The sequence below is a fragment of the Pelophylax lessonae genome (assembly GCF_965119305.1).
Source record: "Pelophylax lessonae genome assembly, chromosome: 5".
Taxonomy (NCBI): domain Eukaryota; kingdom Metazoa; phylum Chordata; class Amphibia; order Anura; family Ranidae; genus Pelophylax; species Pelophylax lessonae.
Genome location: NC_138772.1, coordinates 4356025 through 4380255, shown reverse-complemented (window position 1 = coordinate 4380255; position 24231 = coordinate 4356025). Strand labels below are relative to the sequence as shown.

The 24231-nt window shown below is 48.2% G+C and overlaps 1 protein-coding gene across 4 annotated transcripts in view; it reads right to left on the bottom strand.

Annotated features, from left to right (window-relative positions):
- Positions 1 to 24231, bottom strand: part of ADGRB1 (adhesion G protein-coupled receptor B1) — a 912987-nt gene that overhangs the window by 407768 nt on the left and 480988 nt on the right. For all 4 annotated transcript variants that reach the window (XM_082259420.1, XM_082259422.1, XM_082259423.1 and 1 more), the window contains 4 exons: positions 18289 to 18453; positions 13709 to 13810; positions 10880 to 10986; positions 7623 to 7817 (listed from right to left, as the gene is read on the bottom strand). In XM_082259420.1, coding sequence (XP_082115546.1) covers positions 7623 to 7817; positions 10880 to 10986; positions 13709 to 13810; positions 18289 to 18453 — 569 coding nt within the window. The remainder of the gene's footprint in view (positions 1 to 7622; positions 7818 to 10879; positions 10987 to 13708; positions 13811 to 18288; positions 18454 to 24231) is intronic.

Here is a 24231-nt window from a genome sequence, read left to right as displayed (position 1 = left end):
GCTTAAGTAAATGCCCCTGTCTCATTCATCTGTAGGTCAAAGTAGTGAGCTTTAGCCCCGGTTCACACTAGGGCGACCTGTGAGGCGACCTGGTCGCCTCACAGGTCGCCGCAGGTCGCCTCCCATAGGGAAGCTACGGACCCGTTCTAATAGGAGCGACACAAGTCGCTCCGACCTAGAAAAAGGGTCCGGAGCTTCTTTGGGGCGACCAGGAGGCGACCGCCATAGACTTCAATGTTATGAAGTCCGTGGCGGCCGCTCCGAGGTCGCGGCGCGCTGCTCGCACCGCGATCTCGGAGGTTGCCCCTTAAAGTAGCGTCGCGCCAGTGTGAACCGGCGCTAAATCTGCATATGATGTTGAGTAAAGCAAGCCACCTGATGTAAAAAAAAAAATTATATATATATTTTTTTTTAAATAAAATTTGTTCCAATTTAACCCTAATTAACCCTCAGTTTACCCTAATCAAGCCAAAATAATGCCTTCTTAAGCTTCTCCCCTTACCTATTATTTTCCTGCTTTATCTCAACTATTTAACTGTCATTTAAAGATTTTTCGCTTTTCTTCTTTTGTTTGTTATTTTTTTTTTTTTTTTTGTTTCTTTATTTCATTTGTAATTAACTTTGTAATCCTTTGTTCCAGAATCATACCTTTAGAACAAAAGTAAGCCTTTTATCTGCATGAACTCTATTTTTTTTTTTTTTAATAACACTTATTAAACTGAAAAAAAAATGTTTTTTTTTTTTTGTGCAAAACAATCCATTTTTGCAACAAAAAAATAAATAAATAAATGTGTGTTTCTTTTTTATTATAAGTAATGACAAGCGGCTCACAGCAGAGATGTACAAATTGTTCTGCTCCATGGGGGGGGGGGGGGGGGGGGAGGGGAGGGTGTACAGGGCGGGAGCTGAACTGGTTAAAGTGAACCAGCCATTAAAAAAAGAACCTTGGTATTAGTAATCAAAAAAAAAAATGTCTGAGTTCCCTCCTGCGTCACCCACAGAGGTAGTTGGCGTGGGGGCTGACTTTCCCCTGCCTGACGTCAGTCACTTTAATTGGAGAATTCCATAATTGCCGCATACAGCTTGGAAGGTAAGAGTTAAAAAGAAATATCAAGAAAAAACTGCCGTCATTAGGATGTCATTCGGATGTCAGAGCTGAAAATTGTTCTATGGAGGGGGGGGGGGATAACGATACGAATGCCCATTTATGACAGGTAAAGCATATCTGCAATCTTCCCAAGACTCAGATTTTGCAGTGACCGGTTCTCTTTAAGGTTTGTTACTCGATGAGGAGATAAAAGTGATCGGCCCTAGACACCCTCCATGCAGATCGTCTTCAATTCCATTCTCTATTCATTACATCAGACCCCCATTCTTCCCCGGACAGCGGACATGTGTCTGCAGATCACATCTTCACAAGAAATACCCAACATTGGTCACCGCTGTCTGCTACATTCATCTATAAACCTGAGCCTCCTACCTCTAATGCCCCATACACACGTGCAGATTATCTGCAGACTTTTTCCTTCAGATTTACCTTTTCTATGCAGTGCAAGGGCCTGCCGGATTGCATACAAATTGAAAGTGTTTAGGTTTGACCTCATATTATACGGTTTTGGTAAGTCTGCAGACAAAAGTCTTCAGATAATCTGCATGTGTGTATGGGGCATAAGTGTCACAATGTCTCATCTCTCAGCCTTCCATGTGGGAGAATTGGGATGAATGGATGGAAGGGAGGGAGGAAGAAGGAAGGAAGGGTGGATGGAATTAAGGAAGAAAAAGGAAAAGATAAAGGGAGAGAGAGAGAAAGGAAGGAAGGAAGGAAACAACGCCTTAGAAATGAAGGAAAAACAAGTAGGAAGGGGAGGAAGGAAGGGAGGGAGGAATAAAAAAGGAAGGAAGGAAGAAAAGGGAAGGAAGGAGAGAGAAAAAGGGGAGGAAGGGAGGAAGGAAGGAAGGAAGGAAGGAAGGAAGGAAGGAAGGAAGGAAGGAAGGAAGGAAGGAAGGAAGGAAGGAAGGAAGGGAGGGAGGGAGGGAGGAAGGAAGGAAGGGAGGGGAGGAAGGAAGGGAGGGGAGGGAGTAAGGAAGGAAGGAAGGAAGGAAGGAAAAGATAAAGGGAGAGAGAGAGAGAGAGAGAGAAAGGAAGGAAACAAAGTCTTAGAAATGAAGGAAAAACAAATAGGAAGGGAAGGAAGGAAGGGAGGAATAAAAAAGGAAGGAAGGAAGGGAGGAATAAAAAAGGAAGGAAGGAAGGAAGGAGATAGAAAAGGGGAAGGAAGAAAGGAAGGAAAGAAAAGGAAGGAAGGAGAGAGAGAAAAAAGGGAGGGAGGGAGGGAGGGAGGAAGGAAGGAAGGAAGGAAGGAAGGAAGGAAGGAAGGAAGGAAGGAAGGAAGGAAGGAAGGAAGGAAGGAAGGAAGGAAGGAAAAGATAAAGGGAGAGAGAGAAAAAGGAAGGAAACAATTCCTAGAAATTAAGGAAAAACAATTAGGAAGGGATGGAAGGAAGGAAGAAATTAATAAAAAGGAAGGAAGAAAGAAAAGGGAAGGAAGGAGAGAGACAAAAGGAAGGAAGGAATGAAAAGGAAGGAAGGAGAGAGAAAAAGGGGAGGAAGGGAGGAAGGAAGGAAGGAAGGAAGGAAGGAAGGAAGGAAGGAAGGAAGGAAGGAAGGAAGGGAGGGAGGAAGGAAGGGAGGGGAGGAAGGAAGGGAGGGGAGGGAGGGAGGAAGGAAGGAAGGAAGGAAGGAAGGAAGGAAGGAAGGAAGGAAGGAAGGAAGGAAGGAAGGAAGGAAGGAAGGAAGGAAGGAAGGAAGGAAGGAAAAGATAAAGGGAGAGAGAGAGAGAGAAAGGAAGGAAACAAAGTCTTAGAAATGAAGGAAAAACAAATAGGAAAGGAAGGAAGGAAGGGAGGAATAAAAAAGGAAGGAAGGAAGGAAGGAAGGAAGGAAGGAAGGAAGGAGATAGAAAAGGGGAAGGAAGAAAGGAAGGAAAGAAAAGGAAGGAAGGAGAGAGAGAAAAGGGAGGGAGGAAGGAAGGAAGGAAGGAAGGAAGGAAGGAAGGAAGGAAGGAAGGAAGGAAGGAAGGAAGGAAGGAAGGAAGGAAGGAAGGAAGGAAAGATAAAGGGAGAGAGAGAAAAAGGAAGGAAACAATTCCTAGAAATTAAGGAAAAACAATTAGGAAGGGATGGAAGGAAGGAAGGAATGAATAAAAAGGAAGGAAGGAAGGAAGAAAGGAAGAAAAAGGGAAGGAAGGAGAGAGAAAAGGGGAAGGAAGAAAGGAAGGAGAACAAGGGAAGGAGGGAAGGTAGAGAGAAAAAGAAAAGGAAAATAAGAGGGGGAAGAAGGGTGGGTGGGAAGAAAGGAAGGAAGGAAGAAAGGAAGGGAGGAAGGGGGGGGGTGAAAAGGGAAAGGAAGAAAAAGGAAAGGGGAGGACGGAAAAAGAAAGGAAGTAGGGAAGAGAGAAAAAGGAAAGCAAAGGAAGGAAGAAATTAAGGGAGGAAAAGGAAAGGAAGGACAGAAGGAAGGGATAGAGAAAAAGGAATGGAATGGAAAGATAAAGAAAATGAAAGGGTGAAGGGAGAGAGAGAGAGGAAGGAAGGAAACAAAGTCTTAAAAAGGAAAGGAAGAACTATTAAGAATAGAAGAAAAGGAAGAAAAGAAAGATAGAAGAAGGGAAGGAAGGAAGTAAGGAAGGAAGGAAGGAAGGAAGAAAGGAAGGAAGGAAGGAAGGAAGGAAGACCAAGAAAGAAGAGGAGGAAAAATAAGGAAAGAAAGAAGTAAGAAAGAGAGAAGGGTTTACGCAAGGAAGGCAGAATAAGGAAGGAAATGAAAGGGATAAAGAAGGTAGGTAGAAAGGAAGGAAGGATGGAAAGAAGGAAGGAAGGAAGGAAGGAAGGAAGGAAGGAAGGAAGGAAGGAAGGAAGGAAGGAGGAAGATAGAGAGAGAAGTAAGGAAGGATAACAAGAGAAGGAAAGAAAGATAAATGACTAAGAAAGGAAAAACAAGGGAAAAGGAGAAAGGAAAGGAAAGGAAAGAACAATGTTGGCAAATATTGGCAAAGCCTACCCCACCCCCAAAAATATAGACGGCTGTGGTCTATAGGGGGTGTACAGGTGTGTGAGTTGAAATGGTTAATATTCTAAGAACCCCTGGTTCACACCTGTGCCGGTTTGCTGCACCTAGGGATGGGCTCTGTGTTGGAGTCGAGTATCAGCTGTTGGTGTATTTGCTGAACACAGAAACAAATGGGGCGCTCAGATGTGCACTGCGCTCTTGCAGTGCATTGACTGCTGATTATTGCCCAAAGCACGCACCTGACCTGTATGCTTTATCCAATCACAGCACAAAGTACTGTGAGAGCTATGATTGGCTAAAGGCAGAGCGCCTTTGGCCAATCATAGCTGTGGGGCAAAGTCCACGCCCCACACTATACAGAGGCGTACCTAGGGTCTCCAGCGCCCTTGGCGAGAAGCTGTATCGGCGCCCCCCCCCCCCATTATTAAAGAGTTATATATTATATATATATATATATATATATATATATATATATTATATATACACACACAGGATATGGCATCCTCTATACTGCACTATATATCTATATACATATAATATACGCACAGGATATGGCATCCTATATTATTATACTGCACTGTATATATTATATATATAGAGGAGGCCACATCCTGTGTGTATGTGTGTATATATATATATAAAATATATACAGTGCAGTATAATAATATAGGATGCCATATCCTGTGCATATATTATATATATAGATAGTGCAATATAGAGGTCGCCATGTTTGTATATATACAGTATACATTTAATTTTATTATCTCTTCTTTTCTAAGTTCTCCTATTAGTATTAGTACCTGGGGAGCTGGGACTGGGAGCCTAAGCTTGCTTTCCACGGTCCACCTCACTCACGGGATCACACTGACACTGCTGAGAGAGAGTGCAGTGAAGTCCAGATTAGAATTCTTCGTTCAGTTACACCCGCTGAGCCTTAGCCTGCTGCTTGCCTGGACTCTGGAGCTGCCTTGCTGCCTAGGAGCCTGCTGATGACGCAAGATCGGTCGGATCATCATGTGGGCGGAGCCCTGTGATGAGGGGTGCCGCCGGCCCGCCCATCTCACATCCGAGTCCAACGCTGACTGTGGCACACACACAGCGAGCGGGCGGCTTCCGGGAATCGCCTTTGCTGCACTACACTGACAGTGTTTTTCCGCCCCCCCTCGGCCTGCGCCCCTGGCGGGCGCCGTTCTGGCCAACCCCACGGTACGCCCCTGACACTATATAAGGCTGCTGCTTACACGGCAGCCGTGTATAGTGTGTGATAATAGAGGTTAGGCAGGTAGTTAGTGGACAGTGAGTTCAGTCAGTTTAGTGCAGTCAGTGTAGTGTACAGGTTGTACCCCACTTTTAAAATGTATGGACATGTTGTAATCCTGGGTCCCCTCTTGGTGCTCTCCAAGTTTGGTGTTTGGTGTCCCTGTCACTTATGGTTCGGGAGCAGTGCCATGCCAAGCTGACCAAGATTTCCCATAGAGGCCAATGAGGGGAAACCTATGACAGAATTAAAAAAAAAAAAAAACAGCGTGGGGTCCCCCCTAAGATTCATACCAGACCCTTATCCTAGCATGCAGCCTGGCAGGCCAAGAAAGGGGGGGGGGAGCAAGGTTCCTGAACCATACCAGGTCACATGCCCTAAACATGGGAAGGGTGCCCCCCAAAGTACCTTGTCCCCATGTCTGTCCGTCAACTCTGGGCCATGGTTGTGGGGGTCTGCAGGTGGGGGGTTATCAGAATCTGGAAGCCCCCTTTTAATAGATCCTCACCCCCCCCCCCCCATGTGAATGGGTATCGGGTACATCATACCCGTACCCGTTCACAAAAAAAGTGTAAAAAAGTAAAAACCACAGGAAACTGTTTTTTGACAAGTCCTTTATTAAAAAGAAAAAGAAAAGAAAAATAGTGTCCCTCGATGTAAACCCATCCTCAATCACGACGCCCGCCAGTCCTGAAAAATAGAAGGGGTGGTGCCGCCGGGTGAATTAACCGGGTGGCCTCACCCCTTGCCTATAAAAGAACTGTCAAAATCGAAGAGCAGGCATATGGCGGGTAGCCTTTTAGGAGGTGAAGCGTTTTTTTTCAGGCCTGGTATGGACTGGTGGGGGGGGGGGGGGGGGATCCACACTGTTTTTTTTTTTTCATTTATTTTTATCTGTATTGCCGGGAGCCAACAATACATTACAGCCCTGAGCAAGTTTAAATTACATTTTTTCCTTTAGAAATGTCAGCATTGCTGCAGCAGGCTCCATACATCGTACAGATGCTCCACTTTACAAGCACATTAAGGGAACCCCCCCCCCCCAGGCGCGATATTTAAAGGAATTTTTCATTTTTATTGTTTCACTTTAAACATGATTAAAATCACTGCTCCTGTAAAAACAATAGTTTTAAAATTTTTACATGTCCCCCAGGGCAGTACCCGGGTCCCCACACACTTTTTATGGCAATAACTTGCATATAACCCTTTAAAATGGGGACTTTTGAATTTTTAATGTTCGTGTCCCATAGACTTTAATAGAGTTTGCATGTTCGCTAGAACTTTTTCCCTGTTCGAGATGTTGTGGTGCGAACCGAACAGGGGGGTGTTCGGCCCATCACTAGCTGCAGCCCATACATTTGAATGCCTGTGTTTCCTGCAAAAAAAGGTTCCTGCGGTTCCTGAACCCGCAAACACACTGCGATTTGAGATGCGTGGGGGGAGCCATTAGGAATGAATGGCAGTCCTGCTTGTCTCTACAGAGTAGTGCGATTTGGCTGCACAGGGTTGTGGGAACGGCTGCGATTCCTGCACCTGCAGCCACCTCCAACAGTGTGAACCGATCCTTATACTTTAAGTTAAAGGCTTTCATGGGGAAAAAAATACAGCAAATGAAAAAATAACAATAGAACATATACAGAATCGCAACAGTCATATTGTAATATAATGTTGTTAAAAATCACCTTTCCTTTTCAATCTGCGGCCGTTGTAATCTTCTGTAAAAATTCAATATGGCCACCTGGAGGCGCTCTGTACACAGGTGGTATGCAGAACAACCCCCCAGAAATGTAATTTCCTGTTGTGCAATTGGCTCACTGATTTACCCAGAAGTCTGCACTAAGATACAAGTCAGATTTTTGGCTTCCCCTGCAACAGTATTTTCAGTTTTGGTGAACTACTCCCAAAGGGTTAACCACTTCTTAAGAAAGACCCTGCATCCTTTCCTCATAAGAACACTGCAAGTGAATCAGCTGATACATAAAGAAAAAGTCACATTTACCCTGAACATTGACATAATGAAACAATCATTTCTTTAGAGCAGAAACAGGAAGAAAACTGCAACAAAGTTTGTTAAAAAGCCTTAAAATGTACATAGATCACCCAGAGGGGAGTTTTTTTCTCAGCAAAGGTGGAGTTACTCTTTAAGCACTCAGCCTCCCCACAACTTCTACCCGCCTGCCTTACAAAACTGTATTTGCTGCTAGATTACAGGCACATGGAGTGTTAATGACTACGCTTCACAGGTGGAGGTCCAAAAGCCTTAGAAAATAACCAGTGGTGTCCCTCTCCTCTTACCTGGATGTCATTGGATGTGGGGCTGTGGTACGGCCGGCGGAAAATCTCGGTCATATTTCTCAGACAGTCCACAGTGGATAGAACATCTCCACTGTAACTGGCTCCTTCCTGAGTGACGTCTACGAGGTTCTGTAACACCGCCGAGACTCCTTCTCCCTTCTGCCCTCTCTGAGCTTTCATCAGATGATCCCGAATCTGGAAAAACCAACACATGTGATTTTCAATATAGCCACTCAAAAAAGATATCATTCAGCTTATGGTAAGTGATGGGGCTCTGAGCCACCTAATCCATGTTTGGATCTATTAAAGTGGAAGTAAACCCATCGATTTCCACGTGCCAGGAATGTAACTGTCAAGGAGACAGGAACACTAAGGAGAATAGCAGGAACACTAAAAAAGGATCAATGACACCCAACATTCCAAGGTGGACCAAACCAAAACCAGGATCAATGATGGGGGAACTCCTTTCTTGAGATGTAATAATCCAACAAGCAACTCAGCTTACCAGTCCCCACCAGTAATTAAACTTTACATTAACATTTTCATTGTATTAATCCTTTATAGGACAAAATTTAATGGATCGGTCTAATCCAAAACTGATATATTAGCTTTAGGAAAATATTGGTGTGTTATTTAATCCTCAGACTTTAGTCTTTTTTTCTCAGGAACTCTAGGAAATAGGCCTGTCATCTATGGTCCGTGCACAAGAACGGCTTTGTTGAAGAAGTGACTTGAAAACACCATTTTGGACTGAGTTTCCAGCTCCACCTAAGAGCCTGGACAAAAAATGGAAAATAAAACTTCCATCTAAGGAGTAGAAGGACTAACAACATACAAAGCCATCCACAACTCTGGCCTCCACTTAGTGTCCACCTTCCCTCTCTGCCAATCCCTCCTCTGGATTCGAGTAGCTCAACAAGGAGATCAAAACCCTTACAAAAACATTCAAGATCATCCACAGCTCTACCAATCCCTCCACTTGTCTCCACTCAGTGTCCTCCATCCTTCTCAGCCAATCCCTCCACTTGTCTCCACTCAGTGTCCTCCATCCCTCTCTGCCAATCCCTTTGTTGGGCTCCACTCAATGTCTTCCACCCCTCTCTGCCAATTACTCCACTGGCTTCCACTCAGTGTCCTCCACCCCTCTCTGCCAATCACTCCACTAGCTTCCACTCAACGTCCTCCACCCCTCTTTGCCAATCCCTCCACTGGCCTCCACTCAGTGTCCTCTACTCCTTTCTGCCAATTCCTTCACTGTGCTCCACTCAGTGTCCTCCACCCCTCTCTGCCAATCCCTCCACTCTGCTCCATCCAGTGGCCTCCACCCCTCTCTGCCAATTCCTTCACTGGGCTCCACTCAGTGTCCTCCACCCCTCTCTGTCAATCTTTCGATTGGGCTCCATTCAGTGTCCTTCTCCCCTCTCTGCCAATCCCTTCAAAGGGCTCCATTCAGTGTCCTTCACCCCTCTCTGCCAATTCCTTCACTGGGCTCCAATCAGTGTCCTCCACCCCTCTCTGAAAATCCCTCCACTGGCTTCCATTCAGTGTCCTCCACCTCTTCCTGTCAATTCCTTCACTGGGCTCCACTTAGTGTCTTCCACCCCTCTCTGTTAATCTTTCTACCTCGCTCTATCCAGTGCCCTCCACCCCTCTCTGCCAATTCCTTCACTGGGCTCCACTCAGTGTCCTACACCCCTCTTAGTCAATCCTTCCATTGGGCTCCACTCAGTGTCCTCCACCCCTCTCTGCCAATCCCTTCAAAGGGCTCCATTCAGTGTCCTTCACCCCTCTCTGCCAATTCCTTCACTGGGCTCCATTCAGTGTCCTCCACCTCTCTCTGTCAATCCCTCCACTGCCTTCCACTCAGTGTCCTCCACTCTTATCTGGCAATCCCTCTACTGGCCTTTACTCAGTGTCCTCCATCCCTCTCTGTCTATCCTTCCACTGGCCTTCACTCAGTTTCCTCCATTCCTTTCTGCCAATTCGTTACTGGGCTCCACTCAGTGTCCTCCACCCCTCTCTGCCAATCCCTCCACCTCTCTTCGCCAATCTCTCCACTGGGCTCCACTAAGTGTCCTCCACCCCTCTCTTTCAATCCCTCCACCCCTCTCTGCCAATCCCTTCACTGCGCTCCACTCAGTGTCCTCCACCCTCTTTACCATTTCCTCCACTGGGCTCCTCTTAGTGTATTCCACCCCTCTCATCAAATCCTTCCACCCCTCTCTACTAATCCCTCCACTGGGCTCCACTCAGTTCCCGCCACCCCTCTCAGCCAATCCCTCCATTGGTCTCCATTCAGTTCCCTCAACACCTCTCTGCCAATCTCTCCACTGGCTTCCAGTAACAAACCAAAAGTTCAAAACACTTACAACATACAAGTCAATCCACAACTCTGCCCCCAGCTTCATCACGAACCTCATAATATCATCTAAACCTTCTACTTTGCTTCTTCCAAAGACCTCCTGCTCTCTAGGTCCCTCATCACCCAGTCCCATGTTCGCTTTCAGGACTTCTCCACAGCCCCTCCCTTTCTCTGGAACTTTCAACCCCAATCTTGCCAGCTATAAACTAATCTGTCTGCCCTTAGATGATCCCTGAAAAACTAAACTCCTACTTAACAAGTGAATTTTTGCTTTCGCCGTCAAATCATCCACTCGCAGTTAATACTTTTTGTATCATACGCCCCTCCTTTTTAGATTGTCAGCTCTCATGACGAGCAGTGTCCTCCTAACCCTCTTGTCTTGATTGGTAATGTAACTGTTCTGTCTCCATTTATATTGTAAATGATTGGCGCTATATAACTCCTGAAAAATAATACTAGTTAGCTGCAATATATAACACTTTTATCTTTGGGTTTAGATATAAATAAAGTCCTCCTTCCAATCAGGCAATGTTTTTTCACTGCCTAGCTATGGCAAACAATAGTATTGCATGAAATGCTGTTGACGTGCTTTCACCATAATACTACACTTTCAAGCTCTGAATTCTTTTAGCGCAGGAAAACCTTTGCACAGCCTGAATAATCAGCTCACAAAGTTGCCTATAATTTAAAAGGAATTACGGTGGCCTGCTGGGCACATTACACATCACAACCAAGGCTCCTCGAATCTGCAAAGAGGCTTTAAGACTCCACAACCTGTGTTATTACCGTGTGCAAAGTGCTTTGGATTACAGAGGAAAAGTGGAGGAACAAATTGAATTAAATGAGAAATAACAAGACTGCGGTGAAATGCCAAAGACTTTTATTTGTTTCTTACCATCTGTTGAATATTCCGGTAGTCAAGGGAGACACACTTGATGTATGTTGGAATCTCCCAGTATGCCTCTCCCACCTCATCCAGAACACACTTCCGCAGAACGAGACCTGCGAAGGAACAAAATGCACTTTATCTAGAATTACTGATTTAAAGAGAGCCTGTCTCATATCGCATTGTATGAAGGAATGGTCAGAAGACGGCATTCTGTTGAGAAATGACAAGTAACATTATAATAATGTGGCCAATCCATTCTGCAGAGATCAGCAGAGTCACCATGAATGCAGTCAATCTATTCACTATAAAATGGTGGCATCAGTAGAGACTGGTGACATCCCTGAAAATGCAGCCTATCTATTCATTAGAGAGCAGTGAGATCACTGAGAATGCAGCCTATCCAATCACTAGAGAGCGGTGACATCACTGAGAATGCAGCCTATCCAATCACTAGAGAGCGGTGACATCACTGAGAATGCAGCCTATCCATTCACTAGAGAGTGGTGACATCATTGAGAATGCAGCCTATCCATTCACTAGAGAGCGATGACATCACTGAAAATGCAGCCTATCCATTCACTAGAGAGGGGTGACATCACTGAGAATGCGGCCTATCCATTCACTAGAGAGGGGTGACATCACTGAGTATGCAGCCTATCCATTCACTAGAGAGCGGTGACATCACTGAGAACGCAGCCTATCCATTCACTAGAGAGGGGTGACATCACTGAGAATGCAGGCTATCCATTCACTAGAGAGCGGTGACATCACTGAGAATGCAGCCTATCCATTCACTAGAGAGCGGTGACATCACTGAGTATGCAGCCTATCCATTCACTAGAGAGCGGTGACATCACTGAGAATGCAGCATATCCATTCACTAGAGAGGGGTGACATCACTGAGAATGCAGCCTATCCATTCACTAGAGAGCGGTGACATCACTGAGAATGCAGCCTATCCATTCAGTAGAGAGCGGTGACATCACTGAGGATGCAGCCTATCCATTCTCTAGAGAGCGGTGACATCACTGAGGATGCAGCCTATCCATTCATTAGAGACCGGTGAGATCACTGAGAATGCAGCCTATCCATTCACTAGAGAGCGGTGACATCACTGGGAATGCAGCCTATCCATTCACTAGAGAGTGGTGACATCACTGAGAATGCAGCCTATCCATTCACTAGAGAGCGGTGACATCACTGGGAATGCAGCCTATCCATTCACTAGAGAGTGGTGACATCACTGGGAATGCAGCCTATCCAATCACTAGAGACCGGTGACATCACTGAGAATGCAGCCTATCCAATCACTAGAGAGTGATGACATCACTGAGAATGCAGCCTATCCAATCCCTAGAGAGCGGTGACATCACTGAGAATGCAGCCTATCCATTCACTAGAGAGTGGTGACATCACTGAGAATGCAGCCTATCCATTCACTAGAGAGCGGTGACATCACTGAGAATGCAGCCTATCCATTCACTAGAGAGCGGTGACATCACTGAGAATGCAGCCTATCCATTCACTAGAGAGCGGTGACATCACTGAGAATGCAGCCTATCCATTCACTAGAGAGCGGTGACATCACTGAGAATGCAGCCTATCCATTCACTAGAGAGTGGTGACATCACTGAGAATGCAGCCTATCTATTCACTAGAGAGCGGTGACATCACTGAGAATGCAGCCTATCCAATCACTAGAGAGCGGTGACATCACTGAGAATGCAGCCTATCCATTCACTAGAGACCAGTGACATCACTGAGAATGCAGCCTATCCATTCACTAGAGAGCGGTGACATCACTGAGAATGCAGCCTATCCATTCACTAGAGAGCGGTGACATCACTGAGAATGCAGCCTATCCAATCACTAGAGAGCGGTGGCATCACTGAGAATGCAGTCTATCCATTCACTAGAGAGCGGTGACATATCTATGAATGCAGCCTATCCATTCACTAGAGAGCGGTGACATCACTGAGAATGCAGCCTATCCATTCACTAGAGAGTGGTGACATCACTGAGGATGCAGCCTATCCATTCACTAGAAAGCGGTGACATCACTGAGAATGCAGCCTATCCATTCACTAGAGAGCGGTGACATCACTGAGAATGCAGCCTATCCAATCACTAGAGAGCAGTGACATCACTGAGAATGCAGCCTATCCATTCACTAGAGAGCGGTGACATCACTGAGAATGCAGCCTATCCAATCACTAGAGAGCGGTGACATCACTGAGAATGCAGCCTATCCATTCACTAGAGACCAGTGACATCACTGAGAATGCAGCCTATCCATTCACTAGAGAGCGGTGACATCACTGAGAATGCAGCCTATCCATTCACTAGAGAGCGGTGACATCACTGAGAATGCAGCCTATCCAATCACTAGAGAGCGGTGGCATCACTGAGAATGCAGCCTATCCATTCACTAGAGAGTGGTGACATCACTGAGAATGCAGCCTATCCATTCACTAGAGAGTGGTGACATCACTGAGGATGCAGCCTATCCATTCACTAGAAAGCGGTGACATCACTGAGAATGCAGCCTATCCATTCACTAGAGAGCGGTGACATCACTGAGAATGCAGCCTATCCAATCACTAGAGAGCGGTGACATCACTGAGAATGCAGCCTATCCATTCACTAGAGAGCGGTGACATCACTGAGAATGCAGCCTATCCAATCACTAGAGAGCGGTGACATCACTGAGAATGCAGCCTATCCATTCACTAGAGAGCGGTGACCTTAGACTGACAATAAATGTAAAGTAAGAGTACAATAGAAAGCATGGAAGCAGAATGTCCCAGGCAGGACGGAGAGCTCTGCCATTTTTACCTGTGGCGTTCCTCGGACACCGCACCTCGCCCATCTCTCCTGCCGGAGTCTCTTGCCAAACGACGGAAGCAGAATTTTCCTCCGGGCAAATCTCATGAGGCTCTGAAAAGACAGAGAGATCTCTAGTTAAAGGTCATGTCTATTTGCCAGCCCGCGCCTCAGGTTTCCAGCTCCTCACTCTCGTCTAGCGGTAATGTGGGAGTGATGATTAACTTTTTACTGGCAGAGGGCTGTGCCAGAAGAGAGACGCACATTAAAAATATCGAAAAATGGTGACAACGTTCCAGATTGTGTCATCTGCTCCTGATTAAATATGCCCGAAACTAAGGAAGTTGCCATTAACTTATTCCTGAGTTCCTCCTGATAATTAGAGACGAGAGAACTAATGGACGCAAACTGAGACGCAAACAGAACAAAACTGGGTCAGTTCACACAATTCATAAATATCGATCAATCTGCCTGCCGATTGGACAAAAATAGGACAGCAAGTTTTTTTATTTTTTTTTGCTGAAGACCTTTTATGTCTTTCAATATAAATCAACGTTGTGTCTCCAGCCACAGATCAAAGCTCAGCACACCGGCCAGTACACGTGAATATTGGATTCACCAATTGCGTCCCTTCCCCCCATTGAACCCTTAGACATACTGCACAACATGGAACCAAAAAGAAACAATTAAAAAATATAAAAAAATAAATAAACAAATCTACGACCAATACATAAAATGACAACTGTTGGATTCTAAGAGGGGGTCTTTGGTGTCCAGTAGGCTAAAAGCTTGACCAAGATCCACCGCTCCGGCTCAAGGCCAGTTCTAATCTGACCATTTTCTGCCTTTCCAAAGGATCCACCAAGAAAAAAAACAAACAAATCAAAAGGTGAAGAACCATCCCACCAGATGGGATCCACATTTTGTATCCATTTCAATATTTCAAGGATCCCCAAAGACCCTCTACCTACCAAACTGCCCCAATGAATCAACCTAGGATTTGACTTAGTAGATATACAAGAAATGAGAGCAGGGCACGCTCCTGGAGTGTTCTTCTAGCAACCACCACAGCTCCTACTTCAGTGACTTCTCCCAACCAGTGTCCACCACCTCCCCTCTCTGCCAATCCTTCTATTGGTCTACACTTAGTGTCCTGCACCCCTCTTTGCCAATCCTTCCACTGCCCTACGCTTAGTGTCCACCACCTCTCTCTGCCAATCCTTTCATTGGCCTCCACTTAGTGTCCTGCACCCCTCTTTGTCAATCCCTCCACTGCCCTAAGCTCAGTGTCCACCACCCCTCTCTGCCAATCCTTTCATTGGCCTCTACTCAGAGTCCTCCACCCCTCTCTGACAATACCTGTACTGGCCTCCACTCAGAGTCCACCATCCCTCACTGCCAATCCTTCCACTGACCTTCACCCAGTGTCCTCCACCTCTCTCTGCCAATCCTTCCATTGGCCTCCATTCAGTGTCCAACACCCTCTCTGCCAATGTCTCCACTGGGCTCCACTCAGTGTCCACAGACCCCCCCCCCCCATTGGCCTCCACTTACTGTAGTGTCCGCCATCCCTCTCTGCCAATTCTTCCATTTGCCTCTGCTTAGTGTCCAACACCCCTCTCTGCCAATCCCTCCACTGTCCTTCACCCTTCTATGCCATTCCTTCAACTTGCCTCCACTTAGTTTCCTCTACCCTTCTCTGCCAATCCCTCCACTGACCTCCACTCAGTGTCCTCCACCCCTCTCTGCCAATCCTTCCACTTGCCTCCACTCAGTGTCTGCCATCCCTTTCTGCCAATCCTCCATTGGCCTCCCCTCAGGGTCCTCCACCCCTCTCTGCCAATACCTGTACTGGCCTTCACTCAGTGTCCACCACCCCTCTCTACCAATCCTTCCACTGACCTTCACCCAGTGTCCTCCACCTCTCTCTGCCAATCCTTCCACTTGCCTCAACTCAGTGTCCACCACCCCTCTCTGCTAATCCTTCCACTGTCCTCCACTCAGTGTCCAACACCCTCTCTGCCAATCACTCCACTGGACTCCACTCAGTGTCCACCCCCCACCCCATCCTTCCATTGGCCTCCACTTACTGTAATGTCCACCATCCCTCTTTGCCAATTCTTTCATTGGTCTCCGCTTAGTGTCCAACACCCCTCTCTGCCAATCCCTCCACTTTCCTCCACCCTTCTATGACAATCATTCCACTTGCCTCCACTTAGTGTACTCTATCTTTCTCTGCCAATTCCTTCACTGGCTTCCATTTAGTGTCCTCCACCCCTCTCTGCCAATCCCTCCTCTGGCCTCCATTCAGTGTCCTCCACCCCTCTCTGCCAATCCCTCCTCTGGCCTCCATTCAGTGTCCTCCACCCCTCTCTGCCAATCCCTCCACTGGCCTCCATTCAGTGTCCTCCACCCCTCTCTGCCAATCCCTCCTCTGGCCTCCATTCAGTGTTCTCCACCCCTCTCTGCCAATCCCTCCTCTGGCCTCCATTCAGTGTCCTCCACCCCTCTCTGCCAATCCTTCCACTGGCCTCCATTCAGTGTCCTCCACCCCTCTCTGCCAATCCTTCCACTGGTTTACACTCAATGAACAAAATTCTAAATACTAACAAAAACATACAAAACCATCCACAAATTCCTCTTCAGCTACATCACCAATATCATTTTAAAATATCACCCAAACCGTCCTCCCCACTCCTCCTAAGACCTCCTGCTCTCTAGTTCCCTTGTTAGCCCCTCCTATGCTCTCCTCCAGGACTTCTTCAGAGCTCCTTCTTTCCTCTGGAACTCAACACCCCAATTTCTGTCCCAAGACCTCCTGCTCTCTAGCCTCCTCATCACCTCCTCCCATGTTAACCTCCAAGACTTCTCCAGAGCCTTTCCCTTCCTTCGGCTATCTCCTACTCTGTCTGCCTGTAGGTGATCCCTAAAAACTCATCTGGGCCTATCCCACCTCTGCCTAACAACTGAACTTTAACTTTCTTTATCAACTTATCCCCAACAGCCATTGCCTTTCGTGTCACTTGTCCTTCCCTATTAGATTGTAAGCTCTCATGACAAGCAGAGCCCTCTGCACCCCCTTGCATTGTATTATAACTGTATTGTCTCCCTGTTATATAAATCCTGTATAAAAATAATAATCATAACTCTTTCTCTGCCTCTGTAATGTAGACAGTTATAAAATGGCGGAGTGGTGACAGCTTCCTCCGTAGGATCCCTGTCGCCTGTCAATCCGTATCTTCCAATTTGCCGATGACGGTGTCACATTGTGCGCTCGGCGGAGTGACAGGGGAGACAGGTGATCCCGGGTAGGTGGGAGTGTGGGAGTTCTCTCCCTCTATACAGTCTGTATTAGTCACGGAGATTATGGATAGATTATTATATATAACAAGGAAGTGTTTCCTGGGGCTACGGGTGGGGGAGACGCTTGAGTGGCCCTCGGGGCCGGTTGTGAAGGGCTCACAGAGAGCGACTCATTATGCACTGATATGGCAGACAGGGAGCTCTCCGGGGAGTTGTTAGTAATAATATTATTAGCACATAAACTGCACAGGGATGGAGGATACGAGTGCGCAAAGCATGGCAGCCGAGAATCTCCGGGGGAATACTGGGAAGAAGAATTTAATAATAGAGAGATTGTAGGATAGAAGAACCTGCAGAGCGCACAAGGCAATAATCTATATGTATAACGCACTGCGCAAAGTGACCGCAGGATAGAAGAACCCGCAGAGCCCACAAGGCAATACTCTCCATGTATAACGCACTGCGCAAAGTGACCGCGGGATAGAAGATCCCGCAGAGCACACAAGGCAATACTACTCTCCATGTATAACGCACTGCGCAAAGTGACCGCGGGATAGAAGAACCCGCAGAGCACACAAGGCAATGCTTTCCATGTATAACACACTGCGCAAAGTGACCGCGGGATAGAAGAACCCACAGAGCACACACGGCAAAACTACTCTCCATGTATAACGCACTGCGCAAAGTGACCGCGGGATAGAAGACACTGCAGAGCCCACAGGGCAATACTCTCCATGTATAATGCACTGCGCAAAGTGACCGCGGGACAAAATAGCCCGCACACCACACAGGGCAATGCTCACCATGTATAACGCACTGCGCAATACGACCGCGGGACAGAAGAGCCTGCAGAGCACACAAGGCAATACTTTCCATGTATAACGCACTGCGCAAAGTGACCACGGGATAGAAGACCCCACAGCACACAGGGCAATGCTCTCCATGAATAACGCACTGGGCAAAGTGACCACGGGATAGAAGACCCCACAGCACACAGGGCAATGCTCTCCATGTATAATGCACTGCGCAAAGTGACCGCGGGATAGAAGAACCCGCAGAGCCCACAGGGCAATATTCTCCATGTCACGTTGTGACTTGCTACAAAGTTACAATGTACAGTCTGATCAGTGGGGGGAGGGGAGACTGAGGAAATGCTTCCTATAACAGAAGGTTGTGGTTTTAGATACACTCTATAGACTGTGCTGGATTCCATTCTCCATCCCCCCCAATTATTCCCATTCATACATTGTACAGCAGGAAGCCACCATTGATGTGAAGGATGTTCTTACCTGGGCACCTCTTTTCATTGCATGGCTTGTTTTCCTCGGATGGGCCAGGACAGTCTTGCCCACCATAAAATGGGCCGTAGCAGGACCGCTCCCTTTTCTGGACCCCTCCATTGCACGTTGCGCTGCAACTTCCCCAGGATCCCCATTCCTGCCACTTCCCATCAACTACAAGGAAAGAAGAACGGGAGATGTGATTGGTGCAGAATGAGGGTCAGGCTGGTGTAGATGTAGAAATCAGTTCACTAAAACTACAACGTCAAGTCAGAGTCTTTGTGTGTCATTGTTCTGGACGCCCAAGTGTCAGTGTGTCATTGTTCTGAACCACCAAGTGTCAGGGTGTCATTGTTCTGGGACCCCCAAGTGTCAGTGTGTCATTGTTCTGGGGATCCCCATGTGTCAGTGTGTCATTGTTCTGGGGATCCCCAAGTGTCAGGGTGTCATTATTCTGGGACCCCCAAGTGTCAGTGTGTCATTATTCTGGGACCCCCAAGTGTCAGTGTGTCATTGTTCTGGGACCCCCAAGTGTCAGTGTGTCATCGTTCTGGGACCCCCAAGTGTCAATGTGTCATTGTTCTGGACCCCCAAGTGTCAGTGTGTCATGGTTCTGGGACCCCCAAGTGTCAGTGTGTCATTGTTCTGGGGATCCCCATGTGTCAGTGTGTCATTGTTCTGGGGATCCCCAAGTGTCAGGGTGTCATTATTCTGGGACCCCCAAGTGTCAGTGTGTCATTATTCTGGGACCCCCAAGTGTCAGTGTGTCATTGTTCTGGGACCCCCAAGTGTCAGTGTGTCATCGTTCTGGGACCCCCAAGTGTCAATGTGTCATTGTTCTGGACCCCCAAGTGTCAGTGTGTCATGGTTCTGGGACCCCCAAGTGTCAGTGTGTCATTGTTCTGGGACCCACACGTGTCAGTGTGTCATTGTTCTGGGACCCCCAAGTGTCAGGGTGTCATTGTTCTGGACCCCCAAGTGTCAGGGTGTCATTGTTCTGGGACCCCCAAGTGTCAGTGTGTCATTGTTCTGGACCCCCAAGTGTCAGTGTGTCATTGTTCTGGGACCCACACGTGTCAGTGTGTTATTGTTCTGGGGATCCCCAAGTGTCAGGGTGTCATTGTTCTGGGACCCCTAAGTGTCAGTGTGTCATTGTTCTGGGGATCCCCATGTGTCAGTGTGTCATTGTTCTGGGGATCCCCAAGTGTCAGGGTGTCATTGTTCTGGGACCCCCAAGTGTCAGTGTGTCATTGTTCTGGGGATCCCCATGTGTCAGTGTGTCATTGTTCTGGGGATCCCCAAGTGTCAGGGTGTCATTATTCTGGGACCCCCAAGTGTCAGTGTGTCATTATTCTGGGACCCCCAAGTGTCAGTGTGTCATTGTTCTGGGACCCCCAAGTGTCAGTGTGTCATCGTTCTGGGACCCCCAAGTGTCAATGTGTCATTGTTCTGGACCCCCAAGTGTCAGTGTGTCATGGTTCTGGGACCCCCAAGTGTCAGTGTGTCATTGTTCTGGGACCCACACGTGTCAGTGTGTCATTGTTCTGGGACCCCCAAGTGTCAGGGTGTCATTGTTCTGGACCCCCAAGTGTCAGGGTGTCATTGTTCTGGGACCCCCAAGTGTCAGTGTGTCATTGTTCTGGACCCCCAAGTGTCAGTGTGTCATTGTTCTGGGACCCACACGTGTCAGTGTGTTATTGTTCTGGGGATCCCCAAGTGTCAGGGTGTCATTGTTCTGGGACCCCCAAGTGTCAGTGTGTCATTGTTCTGGACCCCCAAGTGTCAGTGTGTCATTGTTCTGGGACCCCCAAGTATCAGTGTGTCATTGTTCTGGGACCCCCAAGTGTCAGTGTGTCATTGTTCTGGGACCCCCAAGTGTCAGTGTGTCATCGTTCTGGGACCCCCAAGTGTCAGTGTGTCATTGTTCTGGGACCCCCAAGTGTCAGTGTGTCATTGTTCTGGGACCCCCAAGTGTCAGTGTGTCATTGTTCTGGGACCCCCAAGTGTCAGTGTGTCATTGTTCTGGACGCCCAAGTGTCAGTGTGTCATTGTTCTGGGACCCCCAAGTGTCAGTGTGTCATTGTTCTGGGACCCCCAAGTGTCAGTGTGTCATTGTTCTAGGACCCCCAAGTGTCAGTGTGTCATTGTTCTGAACCACCAAGTGTCAGGGTGTCATTGTTCTAGGACCCCCAAGTGTCAGTGTGTCATTGTTCTGGGACCCACACGTGTCAGTGTGTCATTGTTCTGAACCACCAAGTGTCAGTGTGTCATTGTTCTGGGACCCCCAAGTGTCAGTGTGTCATTGTTCTGGGACCCCCAAGTGTCAGTGTGTCATTGTTCTGGGGATCCCCATGTGTCAGTGTGTCATTGTTCTGGGGATCCCCAAGTGTCAGGGTGTCATTATTCTGGGACCCCCAAGTGTCAGTGTGTCATTATTCTGGGACCCCCAAGTGTCAGTGTGTCATTGTTCTGGGACCCCCAAGTGTCAGTGTGTCATCGTTCTGGGACCCCCAAGTGTCAATGTGTCATTGTTCTGGGGATCCCCAAGTGTCAGTGTGTCATTGTTCTGGGACCCACACGTGTCAGTGTGTCATCGTTCTGGGACCCCCAAGTGTCAGGGTGTCATTGTTCTGGACCCCCAAGTGTCAGTGTGTCATTGTTCTGGGACCCACACGTGTCAGTGTGTTATTGTTCTGGGGATCCCCAAGTGTCAGGGTGTCATTGTTCTGGGACCCCCAAGTGTCAGTGTGTCATTGTTCTGGGACCCCCAAGTGTCAGGGTGTCATTGTTCTGGACCCCCAAGTGTCAGTGTGTCATTGTTCTGGGACCCCCAAGTATCAGTGTGTCATTGTTCTGGGACCCCCAAGTGTCAGTGTGTCATTGTTCTGGGACCCCCAAGTGTCAGTGTGTCATCGTTCTGGGACCCCCAAGTGTCAGTGTGTCATTGTTCTGGGACCCCCAAGTGTCAGTGTGTCATTGTTCTGGGACCCCCAAGTGTCAGTGTGTCATTGTTCTGGGACCCCCAAATGTCAGAGTGTCATTGTTCTGGACCCCCAAGTATCAGTGTGTCATTGTTCTGGGACCCCCAAGTGTCAGTGTGTCATTGTTCTGGGACCCCCAAGTATCAGTGTGTCATTGTTCTGGGACCCCCAAGTGTCAGTGTGTCATTGTTCTGGGACCCCCAAGTGTCAGTGTGTCATCGTTCTGGGACCCCCAAGTGTCAGTGTGTCATTGTTCTGGGACCCCCAAGTGTCAGTGTGTCATTGTTCTGGGGATCCCCAAGTGTCAGTGTGTCATCGTTCTGGGACCCCCAAGTGTCAGTGTGTCATTGTTCTGGGACCCCCAAGTGTCAGTGTGTCTTTGTTCTGGGACCCCCAAGTGTCAGTGTATAATCGTCTGGGACCCCCAAGTGTCAGTGTGTCATGGTTCTGGGACCCCCAAGTGTCAGTGTGTCATCGTTCTGGGACCCACAAGTGTCAGTGTGTCATCGTTCTGGGACCCCCAAGTGTCAATGTGTTATTGTTCTGGGGATCCCCAAGTGTCAGGGTGTCATTGTTCTGGGACCCACAAGTGTCAGTGTGTCATTGTTCTGGGACCCCCAAGTGTCAGTGTGTCATTGTTCTGGGACCCCCAAGTGTCAGTGTGTCATTGTTCTGGGACCCCCAAGTGTCAGTGTGTCATTGTTCTAGGACCCCCAAGTGTCAGTGTGTCTTTGTTCTGGGACCCCCAAGTGTCAGTGTGTCATTGTTCTGGGGATCCCCAAGTGTCAGTGTGTCATCGTCTGGGACCCCCAAGTGTCAGTGTGTCATGGTTCTGGGACCCCCAAGTGTCAGTGTGTCATCGTTCTGGGACCCCCAAGTGTCAATGTGTTATTGTTCTGGGGATCCCCAAGTGTCAGGGTGTCATTGTTCTGGGACCCACAAGTGTCAGTGTGTCATTGTTCTGGGACCCCCAAGTGTCAGTGTGTCATTGTTCTGGGACCCCCAAGTGTCAGTGTGTCATTGTCCTGGGACCCCCAAGTGTCAGTGTGTCATCGTTCTGGGACCCCCAAGTGTCAATGTGTTATTGTTCTGGGGATCCCCAAGTGTCAGGGTGTCATTGTTCTGAACCACCAAGTGTCAGGGTGTCATTGTTCTGGGACCCCCAAGTGTCAGTGTGTCATTGTTCTGGGACCCCCAAGTGTCAGTGTGTCATTGTTCTGGGACCCCCAAGTGTCAGTGTGTCATTGTTCTGGGGATCCCCAAGTGTCAGGGTGTCATTATTCTGGGACCCCCAAGTGTCAGTGTGTCATTATTCTGGGACCCCCAAGTGTCAGTGTGTCATTGTTCTGGGACCCCCAAGTGTCAGTGTGTCATCGTTCTGGGACCCCCAAGTGTCAATGTGTCATTGTTCTGGGGATCCCCAAGTGTCAGTGTGTCATTATTCTGGGACCCCCAAGTGTCAGTGTGTCATTGTTCTGGGACCCCCAAGTGTCAGTGTGTCATTGTCCTGGGACCCCCAAGTGTCAGTGTGTCATCGTTCTGGGACCCCCAAGTGTCAATGTGTTATTGTTCTGGGGATCCCCAAGTGTCAGGGTGTCATTGTTCTGAACCACCAAGTGTCAGGGTGTCATTGTTCTGGGACCCCCAAGTGTCAGTGTGTCATCGTTCTGGGACCCACACGTGTCAGTGTGTCATCGTTCTGGGACCCCCAAGTGTCAATGTGTTATTGTTCTGGGGATCCCCAAGTGTCAGGGTGTCATTGTTCTGGGACCCCCAAGTGTCAGTGTGTCATTGTTCTGGGACCCCCAAGTGTCAGGGTGTCATTGTTCTGGACCCCCAAGTGTCAGTGTGTCATTGTTCTGGGACCCCCAAGTATCAGTGTGTCATTGTTCTGGGACCCCCAAGTGTCAGTGTGTCATTGTTCTGGGACCCCCAAGTGTCAGTGTGTCATCGTTCTGGGACCCCCAAGTGTCAGTGTGTCATTGTTCTGGGACCCCCAAGTGTCAGTGTGTCATTGTTCTGGGACCCCCAAGTGTCAGTGTGTCATTGTTCTGGGACCCCCAAGTATCAGTGTGTCATTGTTCTGGGACCCCCAAGTGTCAGTGTGTCATTGTTCTGGGACCCCCAAGTGTCAGTGTGTCATTGTTCTGGGACCCCCAAGTGTCAGTGTGTCATTGTTCTGGGACCCCCAAGTGTCAGTGTGTCATTGTTCTGGGACCCCCAAGTGTCAGTGTGTCTTTGTTCTGGGACCCCCAAGTGTCAGTGTGTCATTGTTCTGGGGATCCCCAAGTGTCAGTGTGTCATCGTCTGGGACCCCCAAGTGTCAGTGTGTCATGGTTCTGGGACCCCCAAGTGTCAGTGTGTCATCGTTCTGGGACCCACAAGTGTCAGTGTGTCATCGTTCTGGGACCCCCAAGTGTCAATGTGTTATTGTTCTGGGGATCCCCAAGTGTCAGGGTGTCATTGTTCTGGGACCCACAAGTGTCAGTGTGTCATTGTTCTGGGACCCCCAAGTGTCAGTGTGTCATTGTTCTGGGACCCCCAAGTGTCAGTGTGTCATCGTTCTGGGACCCCCAAGTGTCAATGTGTCATTGTTCTGGGGATCCCCAAGTGTCAGGGTGTCATTGTTCTGGGACCCCCAAGTGTCAGTGTGTCATCGTTCTGGGACCCACAAGTGTCAGTGTGTCATTGTTCTGGGGATCCCCAAGTGTCAGGGTGTCATTGTTCTGGGACCCACAAGTGTCAGTGTGTCATTGTTCTGGGAACCTCAAGTGTCAGTGTGTCATTGTCCTGGGACCCCCAAGTGTCAGTGTGTCATTGTTCTGGGAACCTCAAGTGTCAGTGTGTCATTGTTCTGGGACCCCCCGGTGTCAGTGTGTCATTGTTCTGGGGATCCCCAAGTGTCAGGGTGTCATTGTTCTGGGACCCACAAGTGTCAGTGTGTCATTGTTCTGGGACCCCCAAGTGTCAG